Here is an 18,826-nt window from a genome sequence, read left to right on the forward strand (position 1 = left end):
GCTTTCGAAAGAGCATCTTTCGAAAGAAGCCTGCAGTCTAGACATAGCCGTAGTGTAGAAAACAGAAGAACAAGTTTATATGTTTTTGTTGGTATGAAATAAGCAACAAAAAAAAGAGTAGGAGTTCAATCAAAGGCTTCTAGGAAAGCCTTCTGAAAGGCAAAAGAAAATGGCAAAAGAGAAAGTAGAAATGAAAGGCTTATAAAAGTGTGAAGCCAAATAAAAGAAACAAGAAAATGGAAGTTGAATGCAATGTATACTGAGTATAAGGGAGACCATTCCTTTCTATTAACACTGCAGATTACCAACTGAAACATTCCAATGTTCTTTCTGATACATATTCGAGAATTCAAAATGAAAATTATTTATTTAAAATAATATTTTAACAATTGTTAATGACACATTAACATTTTGATAGATGAATGAGTGTTGAAAAGCTAGGACATAACTTTTTAAGCTATACCAAAAAAAGACTAAAGAGAAGTATCAGAACGCAGAGTCTGTCAACAATTGGTTGAGAAAGTTTATTCTTTTAAAAAGATAGCAAAGAATCAAAGTTTGTGTAGAGTAAGGTCATGGGATCACAGCTATTTAAGATGGAAAAGAGCTATTAGTGTAGCTAAGATATCCTCCTCCTACAAATGTAGGCTATAGAAGATTGAAGAAATGTCTAATAAAATGTCATGCAGTTGGAGTCTTGTTTGTTCCTCCCACCCAACAAAATTTTCATCCATGAGAAACATATCCTTCCTAAACAATCTGATGAGCAAATGAATTGGTTTATGTCTGGCAAGCGGCTGCCAGACAGTAGAATAGGAATAATCAATTAATGGGTGTTCCCATTGGACTGTGCATGTGTGCCTGTCCTGCACATTATCACAGCTGAGACTCAGCCAATGCCCTTCTCATCAAAGCCAACTCTACCAAAGTGACCAAAAAGGGAGTCTCATCTAAAGAAGTTGTGCTGGGTTTGCTCCTAGATTATAAATTATACACCAAACAACTTTTCAGTCCTTTAAGAGATGCTGAACCTTAAATGGAAATACTCTAAGGAAGTAGGTTAAATGATTATGTGTGAATAAAGAAGGGGGAAAGTATATTTGTATCCCAACAACAAAGAGAAGAAGTTGCTCTGCGCTTATATATTTAGGAAAAAATGATAAGTGAAGAAAAGCACAATCAAAATTGTAGCCTATTACTATATCTCTGGATAATTTCCCTCCCTCCACACCAAATATATTACTATATGCATACATAAACACACAAATACACAGATATTTGAGCCAAATTCTGCCTTCAAATATACACATTCAACCCCCAGTTAAATATTGGATCTAGTGTGCACTTTTATTTACATTTGTAAAATTAAGACCACTACAGAAAATTACTTTATGGAGAATTAAAATTCTTCAGCAAATACAAAAGACAATGTATATCCACTAAACAAACAAACAAAATTGACAGCCATTTGAATCTTTAAAAGAGGCTATTCATCATACAGTAAACCTAAATTCTACTAGTGTAGACTTCTTGCTGAAATAACATTCTCTTTGGTGATTCCAGGACTGTGGGATTAGTTTACAAGAAGGAAAGATGGGCCTGAGAAAAAACCCAAATGATGAATTACTAGATTAGAAAGGCCTGACTATATAATTTGTCCAAGTTTACAGATTGGAAAAAAAAGCAGACAAATCTATAATTATGGCTAAAATATAGATTAATAGAAAAAATACAAGATCTAAGAAATTAAGAAAGGTCTTCCTTCATGAAATATTGCCTGTAGACAAGACTTATGCCAAAGTGCTCTCAAACTTGTGTATGTGAACTGCTAATACAATCCAGCACAAAGAAGTTACCAGTATAATGAATTCACAGTAAAACAAAGCATTTCCTCTACCAGTGAAGCTATCTAAAGTGTTTTTGTTGTTTTGAAATTTTCTGCAGATGAGAAGAGTCGGGGGGGGGGGGGGGGGATATGATAGCATCTTTCAACTATCTGAAGGGGGGTTCCAAAGAGGATGGAGCTAGGCTGTGCTCATTGGTGGCAGATGACAGAACAAACAGCAATGGTATCAAGTTGCAGTGAGGGAGGTGGATTTTAGAAAAAAAAACTATTTCACTAGGAGGGTGGTGAAGCACAGGAATGGGTTGCGTAGGGAGGCCCAATTTGACAAAATCCTGACTAGGATGATTTAGTTGGGATTGGTTCTGCTTCATGCAGGAGGTTGGACTAGATGACCTTCTGAGATCTCTTCCAACCCTAATATTCTATGATTCTGTGAAAACAGAAAAGTATAAAATGTTTCAGATTTCCAAAGTAAAAAACAATGATTGCCTGCCCAACTACTTCCATTTGAATTCAACAACAAAGTGAAAGCTGAAAACCTTGGGAAGGTTCTTTCATGATTCCCTTTAATACTTTGGAAGTTTGATGATAAAATAAGTAGAAACCATAGAAGCACTCAAGATGCTTTATTATGAGAAATGATTTTGTGATACCTGTTCACTAGAAACCTCTTGTTGTACTTCTTTCTTGTATTGAGTTATGTAGGCTCATCTGTGTATTTTGAAATCCTGATACTGTAGGCACTTAGAGAGACCACAAACTCTAAGGTAATAGTAAATCCATTGAGACGGTACCACAAATGAGTATATTACTGTCACAGTTAAAAAGATGGAAGATACCTATATCCTTAAGAATTAAAGCTACTGAACTAGTAGAAGAATCAAACGTAAATTTGTAATATATAATTTATGGACATTAGTCTTCTACATGAAAAAGCTAAAGCAATATTGAACTAAGGAAAAATAAAGGTACTGTAAAAACCTGGTCACGTCTAGTGGTTGGAATCTTCTCTGGCAGAGATACTGGACTTTTTAATGCTTCAGAAAGACAGAAATCTAATAAACTTTTTTGCTAACATGGCAGCAGATGTTTCACCAAAAAGAAATTCATAATTTCTGAATGCACAATGTGAGACTAACTTCGTTTGGACTTCCAAGAGCATGAAAGGCCATCAGTCAAAGTAAAGATCTAATAAGTAAAAACAAAGAAATAAACAAAAAACCTACTGCCTCTTTTCATAAGGAAAGCATTGGCAGTTTAGGATAAAAATGATAATGTCAGGATAAAAGACGGCATCAGAAGCAAATTCTCCTTTACCAATATTTGAGAATGCTTTCTGCCTGTATGTCAAATAAATAGTAGAACATGAGGATTGAAGTTCTGCAACAGGACTAATCACATTTGTTCAACTAAATGTTGGTTGATTAGGCTCCTAGTGAGCATTAAACTTGGAAAAAACCAATGGGAGAAGTCACATTGGTTTCAGGGAGCATTCACAATGTATATAACTAAGCATTTGTGTAAATCTTAACAGGATTGGGGCCCCACTTTTGATATGGCAGGTACATTAAAAGATGGAAGATATATGCTGTTGCACAAGTACAATTTTCATTCCATCACACTTCATAACTAGTTCCAGGTCCTAAACCATTTCTTGAATAAACTATTTGCCATCTCCAACTTGCTAATTATTAGATGAAAATCTTCAACTAGTGTAAAATCACATCTCAGGTTTCAATTTAATTCTGAGAAATAAAAATAAAAGTTGGCAATAAAGAAATAATAAAAAAGATGGTAGCCTTTTGACTGCAAAAAAGACTTGGGGTTTTAATAATTTTCTCAAAGCAGCGAGCTGACACAATAAAAGTTATACTCATTAAATTTTACATGATTTGTGAGCTAAGTACTTTTTTATGCAAAACAGGCTTTACAATTTGGTAGCACACAAGCATATGAAAAGCAAGAATTCTAATTTTGTGCTAATCTAGAAAATTAATGTTAGCTTCTCTTTACACTTTTAGTGGGATTTTTAAAAAAACATTTAAAAGGTTGGCATAGTACATTAGTGGATGCACAATGCCACTACAATTGATTAATCTTGGACTCTTTTTATCTAATTGGATAGCTGCCCAGTCCAACAAAACACTGACAGTAATGTATTACCATCAAGACAGACTATGCCATCATTTACACTGGTGCAAATCCAGAGTAAGTCCATCTACTTCAGCGGAGTTACTCTGGATTTATACTAGAATAAAGGGTCTGATCCAAAGCTTGTTCAGGTCAATGGAATGCTTTCTGTTGACTTAATAGGTTTTGTATTGGGCCCTAAATAAGAAAAGAATTTGGCTCAGTCACAGTATTTCAGTTTAGTACTACACCTGTTCCTAGTGCCAAGTGGAATTAGGAGACCACTCAGCTTCTCTTGGACTGGTGGAAGTTTATGCTCCTCTTGAACAATCCCCTCTAGCAGATGTGTACAGTGAAGACTCCACTGACAAAAGCACAGCCAGTAACTGGTGAGTTTGAAGTGAGAGGAAATAAAGGGGAAGCATGAACAGAGTGATTCTAATTTCTAGTATTTGTGATGTTTCATACTCTTTATCCAGGATGGGGAGTTCATGCACATTTCTGAATTTTATTCTCATGAAATAATTTCCAAGAGTGGGGCTCAGCCCTGCAATAAAAATCCATAGTGTATGTTTCAGACTTCTTTGCAGTGAACTTTCTACATATCAGAGGAGCTGTGGTCAATTTTTACATGACCAATTTGCATCTCTAGACAGATACAAGGAAGGAGTAGAAGAACGCAGTTGCTTAAATATGGGCAGCAGCCCCTAAGCCTGAAAGCCTTAACCCCAGGTGAGGAGGGCGAAAGGAGCTCTCCAAGGCATTCTCAAAACAGTTTCATAGCATGAATCATATCACAACAGAGAACTTGCAGGTCACCTTTTGCTCCCATTTACAAGTGAATCTCATCACTGTTGCAGCTACAGCAACTGCTTTGCTTACATGGAGAAGTATGAAGTGCCAGTCCCTGGTTGTGGCTGAGGAATGCACAGTGCAAACTGAGGTGATGCAAAGGTAGGCAGCACTTAGATGGAGGGGAGGACACACCTAGTTTCAGCACTTATGCTTGCTGCAGGGGGAAGTAGTAGCATCAGATCCATTACAACTGCTCTGTGCCCCCAGAGGATCCCCTTATGTTGGGGATATTCCCTATACAAAGTGAGCCCAACATAGTCAAGCAGCTGAGACAACGTATGCCTGTAAAGTAATAATATATTTGTCCACTTTTTGAAGGCAAACACACTATCTATTTCTCTCCTTTACTTCATCTCTCCCTCCATCTATTCTATTCTTCTCTCTCCTCTTGCTCTCCTGCACATGCTTTCTTGCCCGTCAGTCCCATTCTCCTCCTTTCGCTTTCAAATGCTTCCCTGCTGCCTGACTCTCCTCTCCCCCGAACATGCTGCCTGAAACTTGAGTCCCTACCCTGCTGCTCCTCCCCCTCGCCCTCCGCCCCTCCCTGTTCCCAGGGATGCGCTGTCCTCTTCTCTTCCTGCTTCCCTGGATGGAATTCTTGGCTGCCTCATTCTTTTTTCCCTTCTCCTTTTTCTCTGCTGCTCCTATGGCCATTTCTCTCTTGTCCATCTCTGGCACACTGTGGGATCATTTGTGCCTTATAGGCCCAAACCCACAATGGGCATCATGTGGTTCCACATCTCCTGGACCCTGGGTCATTATGTCACAGGAATACCCAGGCCTTTAGCAGTTTATGGTGCATATTCTCTGCAAAGGATCCACTCAGTTTTGCCCCTTCAGTCTTTGTGCTTAACTGTAGGTAGCTCCTGTGAAAGTACAATCGTGAGGGCTCCATGTGCCTTTAATCCCTTGCACACCTGTGCAGGGACTAGTTAATATATTAGAGCACAGTCACAAAGCACATGTGAAACTGCTAGAACAGAAGTGGCAATTCCCACCCTCCCCCCTTCTAACTTCCGAGCCTCTCTGAAATAAACATTGATAGGACTATAACAGAACAAGGTGTGTTGATTTTTAAAAGGAAGCTAGGAAATAAAAGGACAGGTTCTGTATTTTAACAAAGCTATAGCCCTGGCAAGAGTTATTTCCATTTGTCCCTTCAAATATGAGAAAATATGATGATGCACCCTGTAAAAGATGAATTTCTTTAGAATTTGGGAAAATATTATCAATATTTACTTATAGTTTTAAGAAAGATTCAGAGATATGTTAGTGTGTCAAGAGCTCAGCTGACGTTTCCATGGGAATTTCTTCAATAAAATTAATAGAAGTATAAATTTGAATATTAAAGGACCATATTCTGGTCTCATTTGCATAGATGCAACCCCAATTGGCCCAAACTCTGTGAAACTGATATAGATTTCAGACCAGATCCTGCCCCTGTTCAAGTCACACAGTTGCTATTGACATCAGTGGAAGCACAATCAGGACCTTATATAGATGATCGTCCCTTATATTCAAAATCACTTCCAATCCTTTGAAAAGGGAAGACCTATCTTCCAGCTGACTCTAGCCCTCTTTCTTGGAAAATGCATCCTTGAATACTCAGTGGAGAGTCTGCCACTGGTTCAAAATCGAAAGAGAGCTTTTATGAATAGTGCAACTATGGACTGTGTCTTGTATTTGATGCATTTAACAATCTTATTATAAATAACCTCTTTGAAAAAACCATGGTACTAAAGCTAACCTGGTATATTCACAAAGACCAAAATGAAAAGAAACTGTAGTGATAAAATATACTGTGTAATTTTTTTTCTTTATAATTTCTTCCATGGCAAAATACATACATTGAATATGATATTTGGCAAAAAGAATCTTTAAAATATCAAGTAGATTATTTATGTTAGTTCTGCCAGTTTAGATGCCCTAAGCTTGCCTTCTTGGCCACCACTGTCCACATGCACGCTGGAAACTCTTAGGCAGTGGAGCAAGGAATATACTACATCTTCCCGTGCCAGGATGAGGAAAATCAATGTCAAGTCTAAAAAGAGAACTGCTGGTCCACAAGCCTACTAAACCCTAAAACCCACTGTACAGCTCTAGAGTGTTAGAGGCAATCCTCCAGAAACAACAACAACAAAAATCAAAACAAAACATTGGTTTGGAACAAATCCTGCGATGCATAGCTGCCCTTCGGTGCTTTGGTAGATAAAAGGGAGCACAAACATAAACACAGAATAGGGCTTTCCCTGAGTTGTTCAAATTAAATATGTTTGTTCAACAAAAACATGTGTAATGGGAAGACATGACTACATAATGACAAATCAAAGTCCATTGCTTTTAATACATGGAAGACATTATTCCAAACATTTTGCATTCATTTAAAGATTGCCCACTAATGACACCCAGGTCTCTGTCTTTTCTGGAGATTGACTTCCTAAATAGTGAACATTTAGATCTTCTCACTACTTAAAAAAACATCTGCAATGGGTTATTTCATTTACCAATTTTTCTGCCATGAAAGAGGAGAGAGTGTCTAAACAAACAATAAATACTTAGATGTATTGCCAATGCTTCTCTTGCTTTGATTTCAGTTACTAATAACACTACAATACTTAATACTTCCATATAACCATCCATTCAAGTATATCAAAGCACTTCACTAATGTTAATGACTGAACCTCAAAACACCCTTATGCAATAGCTAAATACTGATGCCCACATTATACGGATGGGGAAAGTGGATACCAGAGAGGCAACCTACCTTGCACAAGATCACACAGATAGGCTTCAAAAACCTGCAATGTGTTGCACCCAAGCAGACTGCCACATCCATGCATAGTGCCACAGAAGCAGATGTCATCCGTGTGCACCACATTGCAGAACTGAGGCATCAGAGCCTGATCTAAAGTCCATTGAAGTCCAGGGGAGTTTTTCCATTGACTTTAATGGACCTTGGATCATGCCTGAGTCATTGCCAGACAGGATTAGAAGCCCTGTCTCCTAGTATTTTACTTTAACCTGTACACCACACAGCTGACCTTAGTGTATAAAACTCAAATATCAGAAGTTAAATTTTCAGCTGTGACTTACCCTTATATATGGGTAGCTGCACCCACAGGATTTCCACATGCATAGTTTTTTCACAGTACATTTGTATGCATGTAAAACTTCTGATTTTCATTTGCATATGCTGTTTGCATGTTTGAATAAATGTATGCACCAAAAATGTGTGGGAGCAAAATTGCAGGCACAATTGTCGATGTTGCTTTTGAGAATTTTGCAGCAGATATTTAGCCAATAATATGATTAAAATAATGAAACTTCTTTAAAAAAAGGAAAAATAAAATTTTATGGACTCATGTCTCTGACAGCTAAGACCCAGCTGAGTGGCTCTTATTTTCACTGCATATGAGAGTAGACCAACATGAAGTACACAACTAAACAAAAAGCGGAGGTGGAAGCTTGAAAATATGCAGAATTGATTTATCATATAGAAAGTTTCTGCAATCTCAGGTTTAGGATTAAGCTTCCTACAGTAAGAAGTAATAATATGGTTTTCAAGGGATGGAGGTAAACTTGGTCCCCAAAATGAGTGATGTATCTTCTGCTCAGATACAGAACTAAGTCTGAACTCAGATTAAACCATTGTATATAAAAAATGCTTCCAACCAAGTCTGAAATGGTTGTAAAAAGGCAAAACTATAAACAAATATGTCAATCTGCATTAAGAAATGAGTAAAGATCGCTGTCAAACTCCTTCTGCCCACTCTACTCCCCCAAACCTAAAATGTCCCCAGAAGCTGGAGAAAACACAGAATGGTCATTCGCCACTCTTATACCAGGCAAAGTAAAGACAATAAGACAAAAACACATGTATTACAATGTGTATTGCCATAATGCAGTGTTTGATGCTCTAGAGAGCCTTCAACAAGTACTGTACAGCCAAAAATCAATTGAAAATCAGCATGATAACAGAGCATGAGTTGCCCTGTAATAGCCTTAAGACCCCCAAGGCTATATGGGTCCCTTTCATCTGCCACACTGCACTGACTCTAGGGGAGCCTCACTTCCCTTCCCTGAACACTCCAGACACGTCTGTATCTTTTACCTATTGCTTTCACCTTATAGTAAGGGGAGCTGACAGCCTTGCTGGATCTTCTTAGCTTTTAAAAGCAGAATTTGATTTATTTGTTTTGTTAGCCTAGTCTGTCTTCTTTTCTTGAAGCACCCTCTTTCTTAATCAGGCAAATGATTTCAGACTACAAATATTCTTGGTTCTAAGAGACAGGCTTTATTTATCTAAGTCTGTGACTGAATATTACAGCAGTAGGTCCCATTTTCCAACTTGTACTTCAACCCCCCTCCAATCCCCCCTCCCTCCATGAAAGCAGTTTTTTTTAAAAATCACTCTTCGGGTCCATGCAAATTGCTATATATGAAACAAAAAAGTAATCCTACAAATATTTCACTCGTATGGTAGATTTCATTTCAATATTTTTTTAATTACTTCCCAACAATGTCTGCTTTCTGTTGAATTTACACTACTACTTGGCATTTGGTGCAACCCCCAAAAGATAAGATACATATGTCCCCTATTCACAGTCTTGGCATTTTTACCTTAACTCAGTCATGTAAGTGATTGCTTTGAAAATTACCTTGCTGATTAGCTAGGTTTTCTGGTAATATATAGTGTTAATCCTTAAATTTTCAATATGACATAAGGTATACAAATGTTCTGTCTGACTCAATAGCAACATATCACGGCTTAAGGAGGACATGTACGCTGATCTCTGTGAGGGAAGGAAGAGCTAATTGGGAGTTAGATTCAGTGTGATTATCAGCTTGTTTATGATAAGGGAGTACTCTTCTGAATGGCACTGTAAATTCATCCCTGATTGTGGTGTTAAACCACAGCTCATTCCCCCCCCCCCTTTTTGTGTGGTTATAAGGAGCTGTATACTATTTTCAGCAGATGACAATGTCATGCTTTGAATTTCTTCAGTCACAAGAAAATTAATCAATCACATGAACCTGTTGTCAGATTTCAACTCTCTCATGGCAGAAAGCACACATTTTTGTTCTACGAAAGAACAAATTTTAGTAATTTTCCCTATGTCATTATGAACATTAGACTGACCCAATTAATAGGAAATTTTTCTATGCTGCTGGAACAGACCGTGCTACAGAAAGAGCCATTTGCACAACCTGTTCATGATTATGGGCCATAAGGACACAAAGATGGCATAGACATTTGTGGACCATCTGAATTCTTATAGGGAAAAGAGAGGGAGAAAAAAAGAATGACTTTAGCTGACTGTCGTGGGTCATGTTTTTTAATCCAGAGTATTGGACATGTAACACAGCAACAAGAGCTGATCATTTTGTTTAATCACCTTTTGGATCTTTGCCAGATGGTCTCTATTGAGAGCGCTGCAAACAGAGAGAGATGAACTGCGTCTAACATGCCACTAGAGCTTTCCCGTAAATGTCTGAGAACTGAATCCAACAAGAATTTAGTCTCAGAGCAGAAAGGGATACATTTAAAAACTATGTGCATTAACTATACTTTTCCCCATAGAATCCTCACTTGGCATGAATAATTTACCCACTCTTATGCTAATGGGATCATGAAAGTATCCCTCTGTCTTTAGTGCAGCTATTCTCAGCTTTCAGTAATTACCCCACCCAGTGAAAATAACATGGCTTCTGCATTCGAATGGCCTACTAGTACCTGACAATTAGAAAGATCATGGCTGACAGTGGAATGGTCCAGAAATGGACACACAAGCTCCAGTAGCCTGAGGGTTGGTTTGGGAAAAAAATGTTCTATTGTCAACATTTCTTTAGTTGCTTAGGATCGACACAGCATTTAAAGGAATATCTTCTCTCTCTCTTTCCCACTTGCTCTCTTCTTTTGCTTTGAAACAGAATGAATTTTCAAAACACCTTCATAATAATTTTAAAAGACCACTAGGTCATTGATGATAAAATTAGGATTTTTAAATCAGCCTGGCCTTGTTAAATAAGTGGAGGGGAAGGGAAATTACAAAATCAATTATAAGTGTCCTTCAGTATCTCAGAATTTAATCAGCTAGTTGAAGAAAAATCTTCCAGCATTTTGTTATAAAAAAAAGTTTTAAAAAATCTATTACATAGAACTAGTCTTTGACCTCTGTCCACAGCATGCTATGCTAGGTAGTTCACTGTGTAAAAATTATCAGGCTAAAACATCTGGGAAAGAAAGCTATGAAACAGCAGGGAATGTGGCTGGTTTATTGTTTATCTTTTGTTTATGAGGCAGTATTCAAGTTTAATTACTACTCTAAATTAAACTCTAACAGGCATCAGGAGACATCCCTTTACACGACTAAGTTAAAAAAAATCCAGAGATTCCAACACTAGATCTTTCAAATAAGTTAACATATATAGGAAGAAATTAGTCATACTGTAACAACACAGGAAGGCATTTAAACACTTGCACTTACTACTGCATGTTTAAGAGTGCTTTATTATGAAAACATTAATATTGTAACAGATAATACTATTATAATTTGACAGCTAAAATAATAGCTAAATTTTGAGGAGGGCTGGGTTAGATCTGGCAGTGAAGGAGAGGAGAGACCTTAAGGGAAATCTTGCCCTCTGTGTTTGAAAAAAGCAAAACAGAACAAAATCCCTAAATGATAAAGGCAAAAATAACTATCCCACCCTTAGCAATCTCTTCAGCAATATTGTTTGATTATTTTCTTTTCTTTTGAGATTTCATGTAGAGAAGGGAGAAAAGAAGTTCACTCTGTTTACCATTAACAGTAAGTGACCAGTTTGGGATGAACTTAGCTGTAGGAAAAATAAAAGTTAAAAACAACTAGCAAAAGATTATTCCAGATGGCATCTGTCATATTGTATCTAGGGGAATTTTAAAGAGATTCCTGCCATTATGAAAACATTCCATTGACAGAATTTTCCTATGCTGCATTTGAAACCCCAGCACAACATATTTAGAACACATAGTAAGTAAATGTTATCTAATAATGTGTATATTTGTAGGTAAAAAAAACATTTGTGCATATATCTATGTGGGTTGGAAACTAAGAGAGTAAGATGTAAGTCTTAAAATGTATTATAATATTTTAAGAGCTCACTCACCTCTAAGCTTTAAATTCAATAAAAGGTGGGGATCTGCAGTTTTCACCAGTATAATGACTAGAAAACTGTACAATAAATAAAAGAGATTTACCATGAAATTCTAGCCCCTTTGACTGGTTGATAGGTAGGGACATAAATGGTAAAAAAACCGAAATGTACTTGTTCACACAATTGAATAAAAGAAAAGAAAGATGGGTGGATACTAATATGTTAATATATTTAGCTAAGCTGTTTCTGGCAGCGTTATGGTTAATGTGCATGTGGTGTGCAGTGTGAGCTCAGCAGTTACTGGGCCAACTGTCTCAGTATTTCTGGGAATTCTGCCTATTCACAGTGCAGGGATTGTTCAATTGCTGCAAAATGTACAAAATGAATTTTACAAAAATGAATTGTAAGGAAGGCCCCATTACAACGATTTTACAGCAAAGATGTCAACATCCATTTTTCTCTCATGCATAGCTAATGATTAAAACAGCATATTCCATTTGCCTAAGACAATTTATTTCATATTGGCACATCAAAATATTGAAATACAATGTTATCTTTACTCTTCCCTTATTATTCATTGCTGCTGAACCCACACTATTGTTCAAGCCATGAAAAATAAAACAAACTTGGCAAGAAAGACTTAAAACAAAGGCTCATCAATATTCTCCAATTTGTCAACATCTCAATTACAGCAATGGGAAAAAATGTAAATTTCATGTGCTCTAAACACTGAGGGGTCTATTCTCCTGTCAATGCACATGCGTAACTCCCGTCACCATTAATGGGAATTACTCATACCCATCAACACAAGGACAGGCCCCAACAACTTGAAAGGAAAAGATGAATTAATAAGAGCTACTTTCTTCCTATATCATCCTCAACTGAAAAAAGTCATTGTTCTTTAAGATTTTTTTCATAGTGCACATAGTTTACCTTAAGGAAAATAGTGCCTTTAGAAATTATGCCTCTCCAGTGAAGCATTATTTAATAGGAAATTCACTTTTTTCACAATACAGCCTGTAGTTTACTTTCTAGCAACAAACTGATAGTTTTTCAATAAAACTGTATCTCCATTCTAGAAGATGTTAAGCTGAAAAGTTCTGAAGATATAAGGAGATGTGCATACAATCCAGTGCATACCTATCTACACATAATTTGTGAAAAGAATGGGAAAAAACAACATAAATGCATGTTGTTTTGTAATAGCGAAGTCTGAGTATGAAAATTCATTTGCATAATGTGTCTGAACACCTTGCATTATTTAATACAACTCATTCCTCTTTTGGGGACTATTATTATTTTGTTTCAAAGCAGACTCAACGTTGTGTATGCTTATTGGGTTAATATAGTTTCAGTATTAAGAAAGACCTTTTCTGCCTCACCAACTAACTGTATTTCCAAATTCACATATCATAATGTATTACACGATGAACAAGAAATTCACACAGACTAACTTTTCCAATATACATCAACCCAAAGATGTAACCTAGGATAAGCATGTGTGATTTCAGTCAATATCTCTGTTGACTTTGCCCTGAAGCAGATAATTAATCTTTCCCATAGAAAGCTACTGTGGGCAAATCAGTGGGACAAAACATCAGACTACCACAGAAAAAAATTAAAAAACTATTTAAGATATTTTTTGAACAAATAGTGCTCAGAGCCTCTCTACAGTGGGTCAAAGCCTGCTCACCTTACTCACACATGTAGAGCCATAGACACTAATGGAACTACTCACACGAGTAAGAAAAACGGTTTAATCCCATCTTGTTAAGCTTGCTGCTAAACACTACAGAAGCTTCCTGCCTTTGGCTTGTAACTTATGCATAAGTTTACCACTGTGGGTGTGATACTGAGAGGTACTGAACATCTGTATAAATATGTTCATATGTGTTTGTAATGTCAGTAAAAATGAAGTCAAACAGGCAGGAATGGGGGACCCAAATTTCTCTAAACAGGCCTGATAGTGGGTGTTTAGCATTCTAAGGATCAGGTCTTTTGACTCAAAAAATTAAAAATATAGCAAACCAGGTATACAATACTGGTATAAAATATGACACTAAAAGTATTTCCCAGAGGGTTCCTGTAGAACATGTTTTAAACCTTAAAAAACTATTGATTTCCTGCTTTTCAGGCATAATCTGCCTTGTTCATTATTTAAAATATACCATAAAAAGATTAAATAAGAATTAAAATCTGTGGGTGATATATCCGTCACCATGGCACAAACCAATATAGAATACTATAAGTTGCTAGCATTTTAAAGCAACCATTTGGATGTTACATATGCATAGGCACATTTTACTTTATTTTGTACAAAATAAGGAAAATGTAGCACCTCAAAAGACTTAGATCCCCCCTCCCCCCAGGAGATGACTGAATGTTAAAGCTGCCCACACCTTTTAATGTGCTGCTTAGGGTTTTACACATCTATTCCCTGGCAAAAACCCTAGGGTCTTCTATCTCTCCTCCCCTTCTTTTAGCCCCTTTCCTGCTATCTCCCTTGCCATAACTCAACTAACCCAACAGAACCAGTCAGTTTTAAATTTCAGTTGGGACCCCAGTGACCTGTTAATGAATCTACAGAGAGGAGAAAAACTCACAGTGTTGAGTTATGCCTGGTGTTGCTAGCTGACTTGGAGTCAGAAATGCTTGAAGCGTTAACGTAATTGCAAGAATGTGAAAAATGAAGCGTTGGGCTCCTGAGCAAAGCGAAAGGTCAAAGCAAGCCTTACACAAAACAAGTCTCTGGAAGATGGCCTCATTAGACCATTAAATCAGCTTCTTTTTTCCCTTCCTTTGTAAAATGTTTTGAGTGTTTTATTTTTATTATTAGATATATTTAATTCTTTCTCCCTTTCACTGGGGAAAAAAAGCTGATGATATTTACTACATGATTTACTATTCGCTACAACACTATTTTGTGATATTAACCTGGGTCTATGAATCTGAACCAGGATCAAGTCAATAAATGCTTGGTAGATTACAGGTCATTAATAATTATGTTTGTTAGATGATCAATACAGTGTATAGTGTAGTTTCCCTCATATAGCTGAAGTGACATGTTAAAAACAATACAGACACTCACCACTAATAATTAGGATATTTCATCATTCACTGCCCAAAGACCCTTTCCCTAACTCTATCAGTGCCAAAATATTTTAACTAATTTCAATCTTCCCCTACATTAACTCTTTTGATTCGGAAAGGGTAGTTTCTATACCTGTGGCATTCTGGTCAGATTTTGTACTTCTTAAACAGGCAAAACTCCCGTATAGCTTTCCAATCATAACATCGGGGGGAGGGCCCACTGTATCAATCCACCTCGTTCTGCACAGAGTGTCAACAACATCCATGGCACCATCCACCCTTCACAAGATCCCATTGACCTTTCCTTAATGGTGAAAGTTGCAACTGTGGAGGGGTGGCTAGGTGACCGAGTGAGAGGATCAGGAAAGAAAGGTCCAGGAGTGTTGGGAAAAAGAGGGAGGTCAAGAGGCAGGACTGAGGAGTGATGTGGATCACTTACCTCAGCCACCGCACCTGACATTGGTGGAAAAGACATTGGGATATTAATGCAATCTGAGGCTGCATTAACTCTTTCATGAATGCCTCCATCCCAGGGAAACCTCATTGGAGAAGTGCCCCAGAGGCAGTAGCAAAGGAGAGTTTTGGCAATGCGGTTTCAGTGGAGTCAAATGACCAGAGAGCCCAAAAAGAGCCAGACAAGCTGGTCTCAGACCTGGAGAACAAGCACAGATTCTCTTCACAGACAGCTGTGGCCTCTTTCAGATTCTGGGGATTCATGCGACTTGGGGATAGAACCTCTGTCTGTTCTCTAGCTATGAGGCAAATACTGCCCCTTTAGTGGAACAATCCAAGAAAAAGTTAACAAGGGAACTCTTGCATATTTTTTTCCAATAAGTTCCCCCCTTGCAATTTTCCTAGGAGGAGGAGGAGGGAGCAATCTAGGCCACACTCTTCAATAGGACTTTTACCAAAATATCACAGGAGTGTGCATCTTTCAAGTGCCAACAGTCAATTGGAGTCCTGACTTTCAATTTGTAGATAGGCACTTCAAAAGGAAATGTACCAGGCAAATAGGGAAATGCTTTAGGTACAGTTTTCCCTAGCACATCCAAGCAACAACTCAGGTGATTAACTGATTCCTACATAGGAGCCCATCGATGCCTGAATAAGTATAATATATTTGTGAGCATACAATACCACAGACCATAACTTAGAATGATAGATCTTCCATCTGGCTACCTTAGGGTTGACCTCAGCCTAGGCTTCATATCAAATAAGGAGGTCAGACTAGGAGTATTTGCTGACAGCCCCTAGATTTGCAAGCCTGGTGATTAGAAGCTGGGCATTGAGGTGCAGGAGCCTCTGACTACAGAACTCACTCCTGCTAAATATCAACCAATGATCAATCTTTCTGTTTTCTAAGCTGCTGTACAAGGCATGTCTTTGTGGTCAAGCATTGTTTGATAGTGGACCAAGACTGAATTAGTTATGGCTGTTGGGAGTAGGTCATAGATGCAGGTATAGGTCTTATGTGTCTTGCTTGGGTTGGACAGTTCTCATTAATGCACTGATGTACTAAAGTTATGTCCTGTTTCCAGATGCCACAGGAATGGGAGCTTTAAAAGCAATTATATAAATATTCCACTAAATCAGCATAATTTTAGTGACAAGAAACCCATACTGATTATACCTATATCTAGAAACAATAAAGTTTGCTAGTTAATTATGAGAGGTTGCACTGTCCTGCTGCATTACAACTAAAGCCCTCCTTGTCGTTAGTTGCTTTGTCTACCATTATTCATTACAGGCCTGTTCCAAAACTAGTTAAAATCAATGGAATGACTCCCATTGACTTAAGGTTTGATCCAACTCCCACTGAAGTTAACAAATAGATTCTGAATAACTCAAATGGGAGTCCACTTTCTAGAAGCAATGATCTAAATGTGCACTGTACAACTAAACTATAACAATAGGAGAGGGACCCAGTTCAAAGAGGAACTGCTACTAGCACCATGACCCTCTGGGATGTTTAAAATTTGATCCCAGAGTGTAAAACAGGTCTAACATGTTACCCAGTCTACATGGCAGTGTTTGACACCCTATTGGCACAGGCAGAAATGACTGAACACAGTGCCAGTCTGTGGAGAATCAGTCCTCTTAAAAGCTGAAGAAAAAGGGGATTTTAAACTCTAGCTCTGGACTTGAATTTTGCAGCCTGAGTCTGTCTCTATCAAGCATTCAAAATTCATATTTAAAAAGGCAAACACTGCGCAAGTTTTGTTTTCAGTTAGTCAGGGCTGAATTCTGCATCTTCCTTACATGATGTAACAGATTTACAGCTTGCTATAAGACTCCTTTTATAGCTAATATTACAAATTAAATTCTCTGTTTACAGTCCAGCACAAACTACTGCATCACAGCTGGAGAGTATGCCTGACATTATATTTACTTACACCACACAAAAATAAACTTCAGATAACCAAATTTGTAAAGGAATTGGCAGAACTAATCAATTGTTATTACAAAGCTTGTTTGAAGATTAGATATTTCACTTTGAAATAATAATAAAATGCAGCTAAGTAGGTTAAGAAAAGGAAATAGTGTCTCCCTAAGTAACAGCTGATTACACTGGGAGCCTGCCACTTCATGTTTACACTAAGGCAGATGAACTGATATAATAAAAAAGCCAAAGTTATTTTAGTCATGCCTACTTTACACAGGGAAAAAGTTTGACCTTTTACCTTGCTCGCTGCTGTTGTCTCCACTCTGGGAAGCATGGCCCCCACTGGAGGGCCCCGGTGTGCCTGCTGAATGTGTTGAGGTTGCATCATCGTGGTCTCTCCAAGATGAAGGGTTCTGGAGTCAGAATGCCAAGGAATTTTTTCCACAGTTCCCATTCCAATAGCAAATGAGGAACAGAAAGAAAACAGAAGAGGGGGGAAAGGGAAAGTATACAAATTAGCAATTGCGAAATGTGCCAAATATTGATACTGTTTGTACAATGTAATATGTCATCAGCAGTTAAAAGTGGAGGACATACAAAGATTTATTTGGGAAAATAAGGGACCGATTTTTACTCTTCCAACAGCTATCTGGGTTTAATTGTATTAATAGTGAAGAAGTAAAAAAATTCTGCCAAAAGTTATAGTATTTCCTGATGAACTATTTGCAAATGCTTTGGCATGTTTTTTTCTTGGGGTTCTCTAATACTAGAAACTCAAACTGGGATGAGTGTAGTGACGCGTTTTCTCTCATTTTTTCCACATCTGCTTAGGTGGGGGAGGGGGAAATTGAAAGAAAAAAAATTAAAAAGTAAAGGAAAAAGTGGATGGGAGGAGAGCATACCCTAACACTCCTCTCTCTGCCACCAGTCTGAATGTTGGAAATACTTCAAGCAAATGCAGAGCTGTGGGAAAAATAAGCTCCTCTGAAACACATTATATACCAGTAAAGAATTTCTTTCTTCAATATGACACATTTTTAAAGACTTTCTAGATGTATCACTCTTTAACAGTTCGCTTACAAGAACTGTCAAGCCTAATCACCAGGTGATTATATAAAATAATATATATGGTGATTTTTATGTAATTCTTTCCCCATTAATACACATAAAATACAATAAAAAGAATGTAAAAGACAGACCTATGAAGTTTGAAAATACTTGGCTAAGTAGGACTTCTACTACTGTACTTCAGTCACATAATTCATGATAGCTTTTAATTTATTGAGTACTGGTTTTCCTGGAGTGAAGAACTGCTATTTAAAAGGATAAGTGAGGAAAACTGAAAGTTACAGTTCAGTGCTACTTTGTTGAGTGTAGTCTCCTCC

General features: G+C 37.5%; 1 protein-coding gene across 18 annotated transcripts in view; it reads right to left on the bottom strand.

The window, feature by feature from the left end:
* Nucleotides 1-18,826, bottom strand: part of MEIS2 (Meis homeobox 2) — a 203,460-nt gene that overhangs the window by 169,808 nt on the left and 14,826 nt on the right. For all 18 annotated transcript variants that reach the window (XM_006132700.3, XM_006132698.3, XM_075927029.1 and 15 more), the window contains exon 7: nucleotides 17,740-17,854. In XM_006132700.3, the coding sequence (XP_006132762.1) occupies nucleotides 17,740-17,854 (115 nt within the window). The remainder of the gene's footprint in view (nucleotides 1-17,739; nucleotides 17,855-18,826) is intronic.

The sequence above is a fragment of the Pelodiscus sinensis genome, chromosome 4, assembly GCF_049634645.1.
Source record: "Pelodiscus sinensis isolate JC-2024 chromosome 4, ASM4963464v1, whole genome shotgun sequence".
NCBI lineage: Eukaryota > Metazoa > Chordata > Testudines > Trionychidae > Pelodiscus > Pelodiscus sinensis.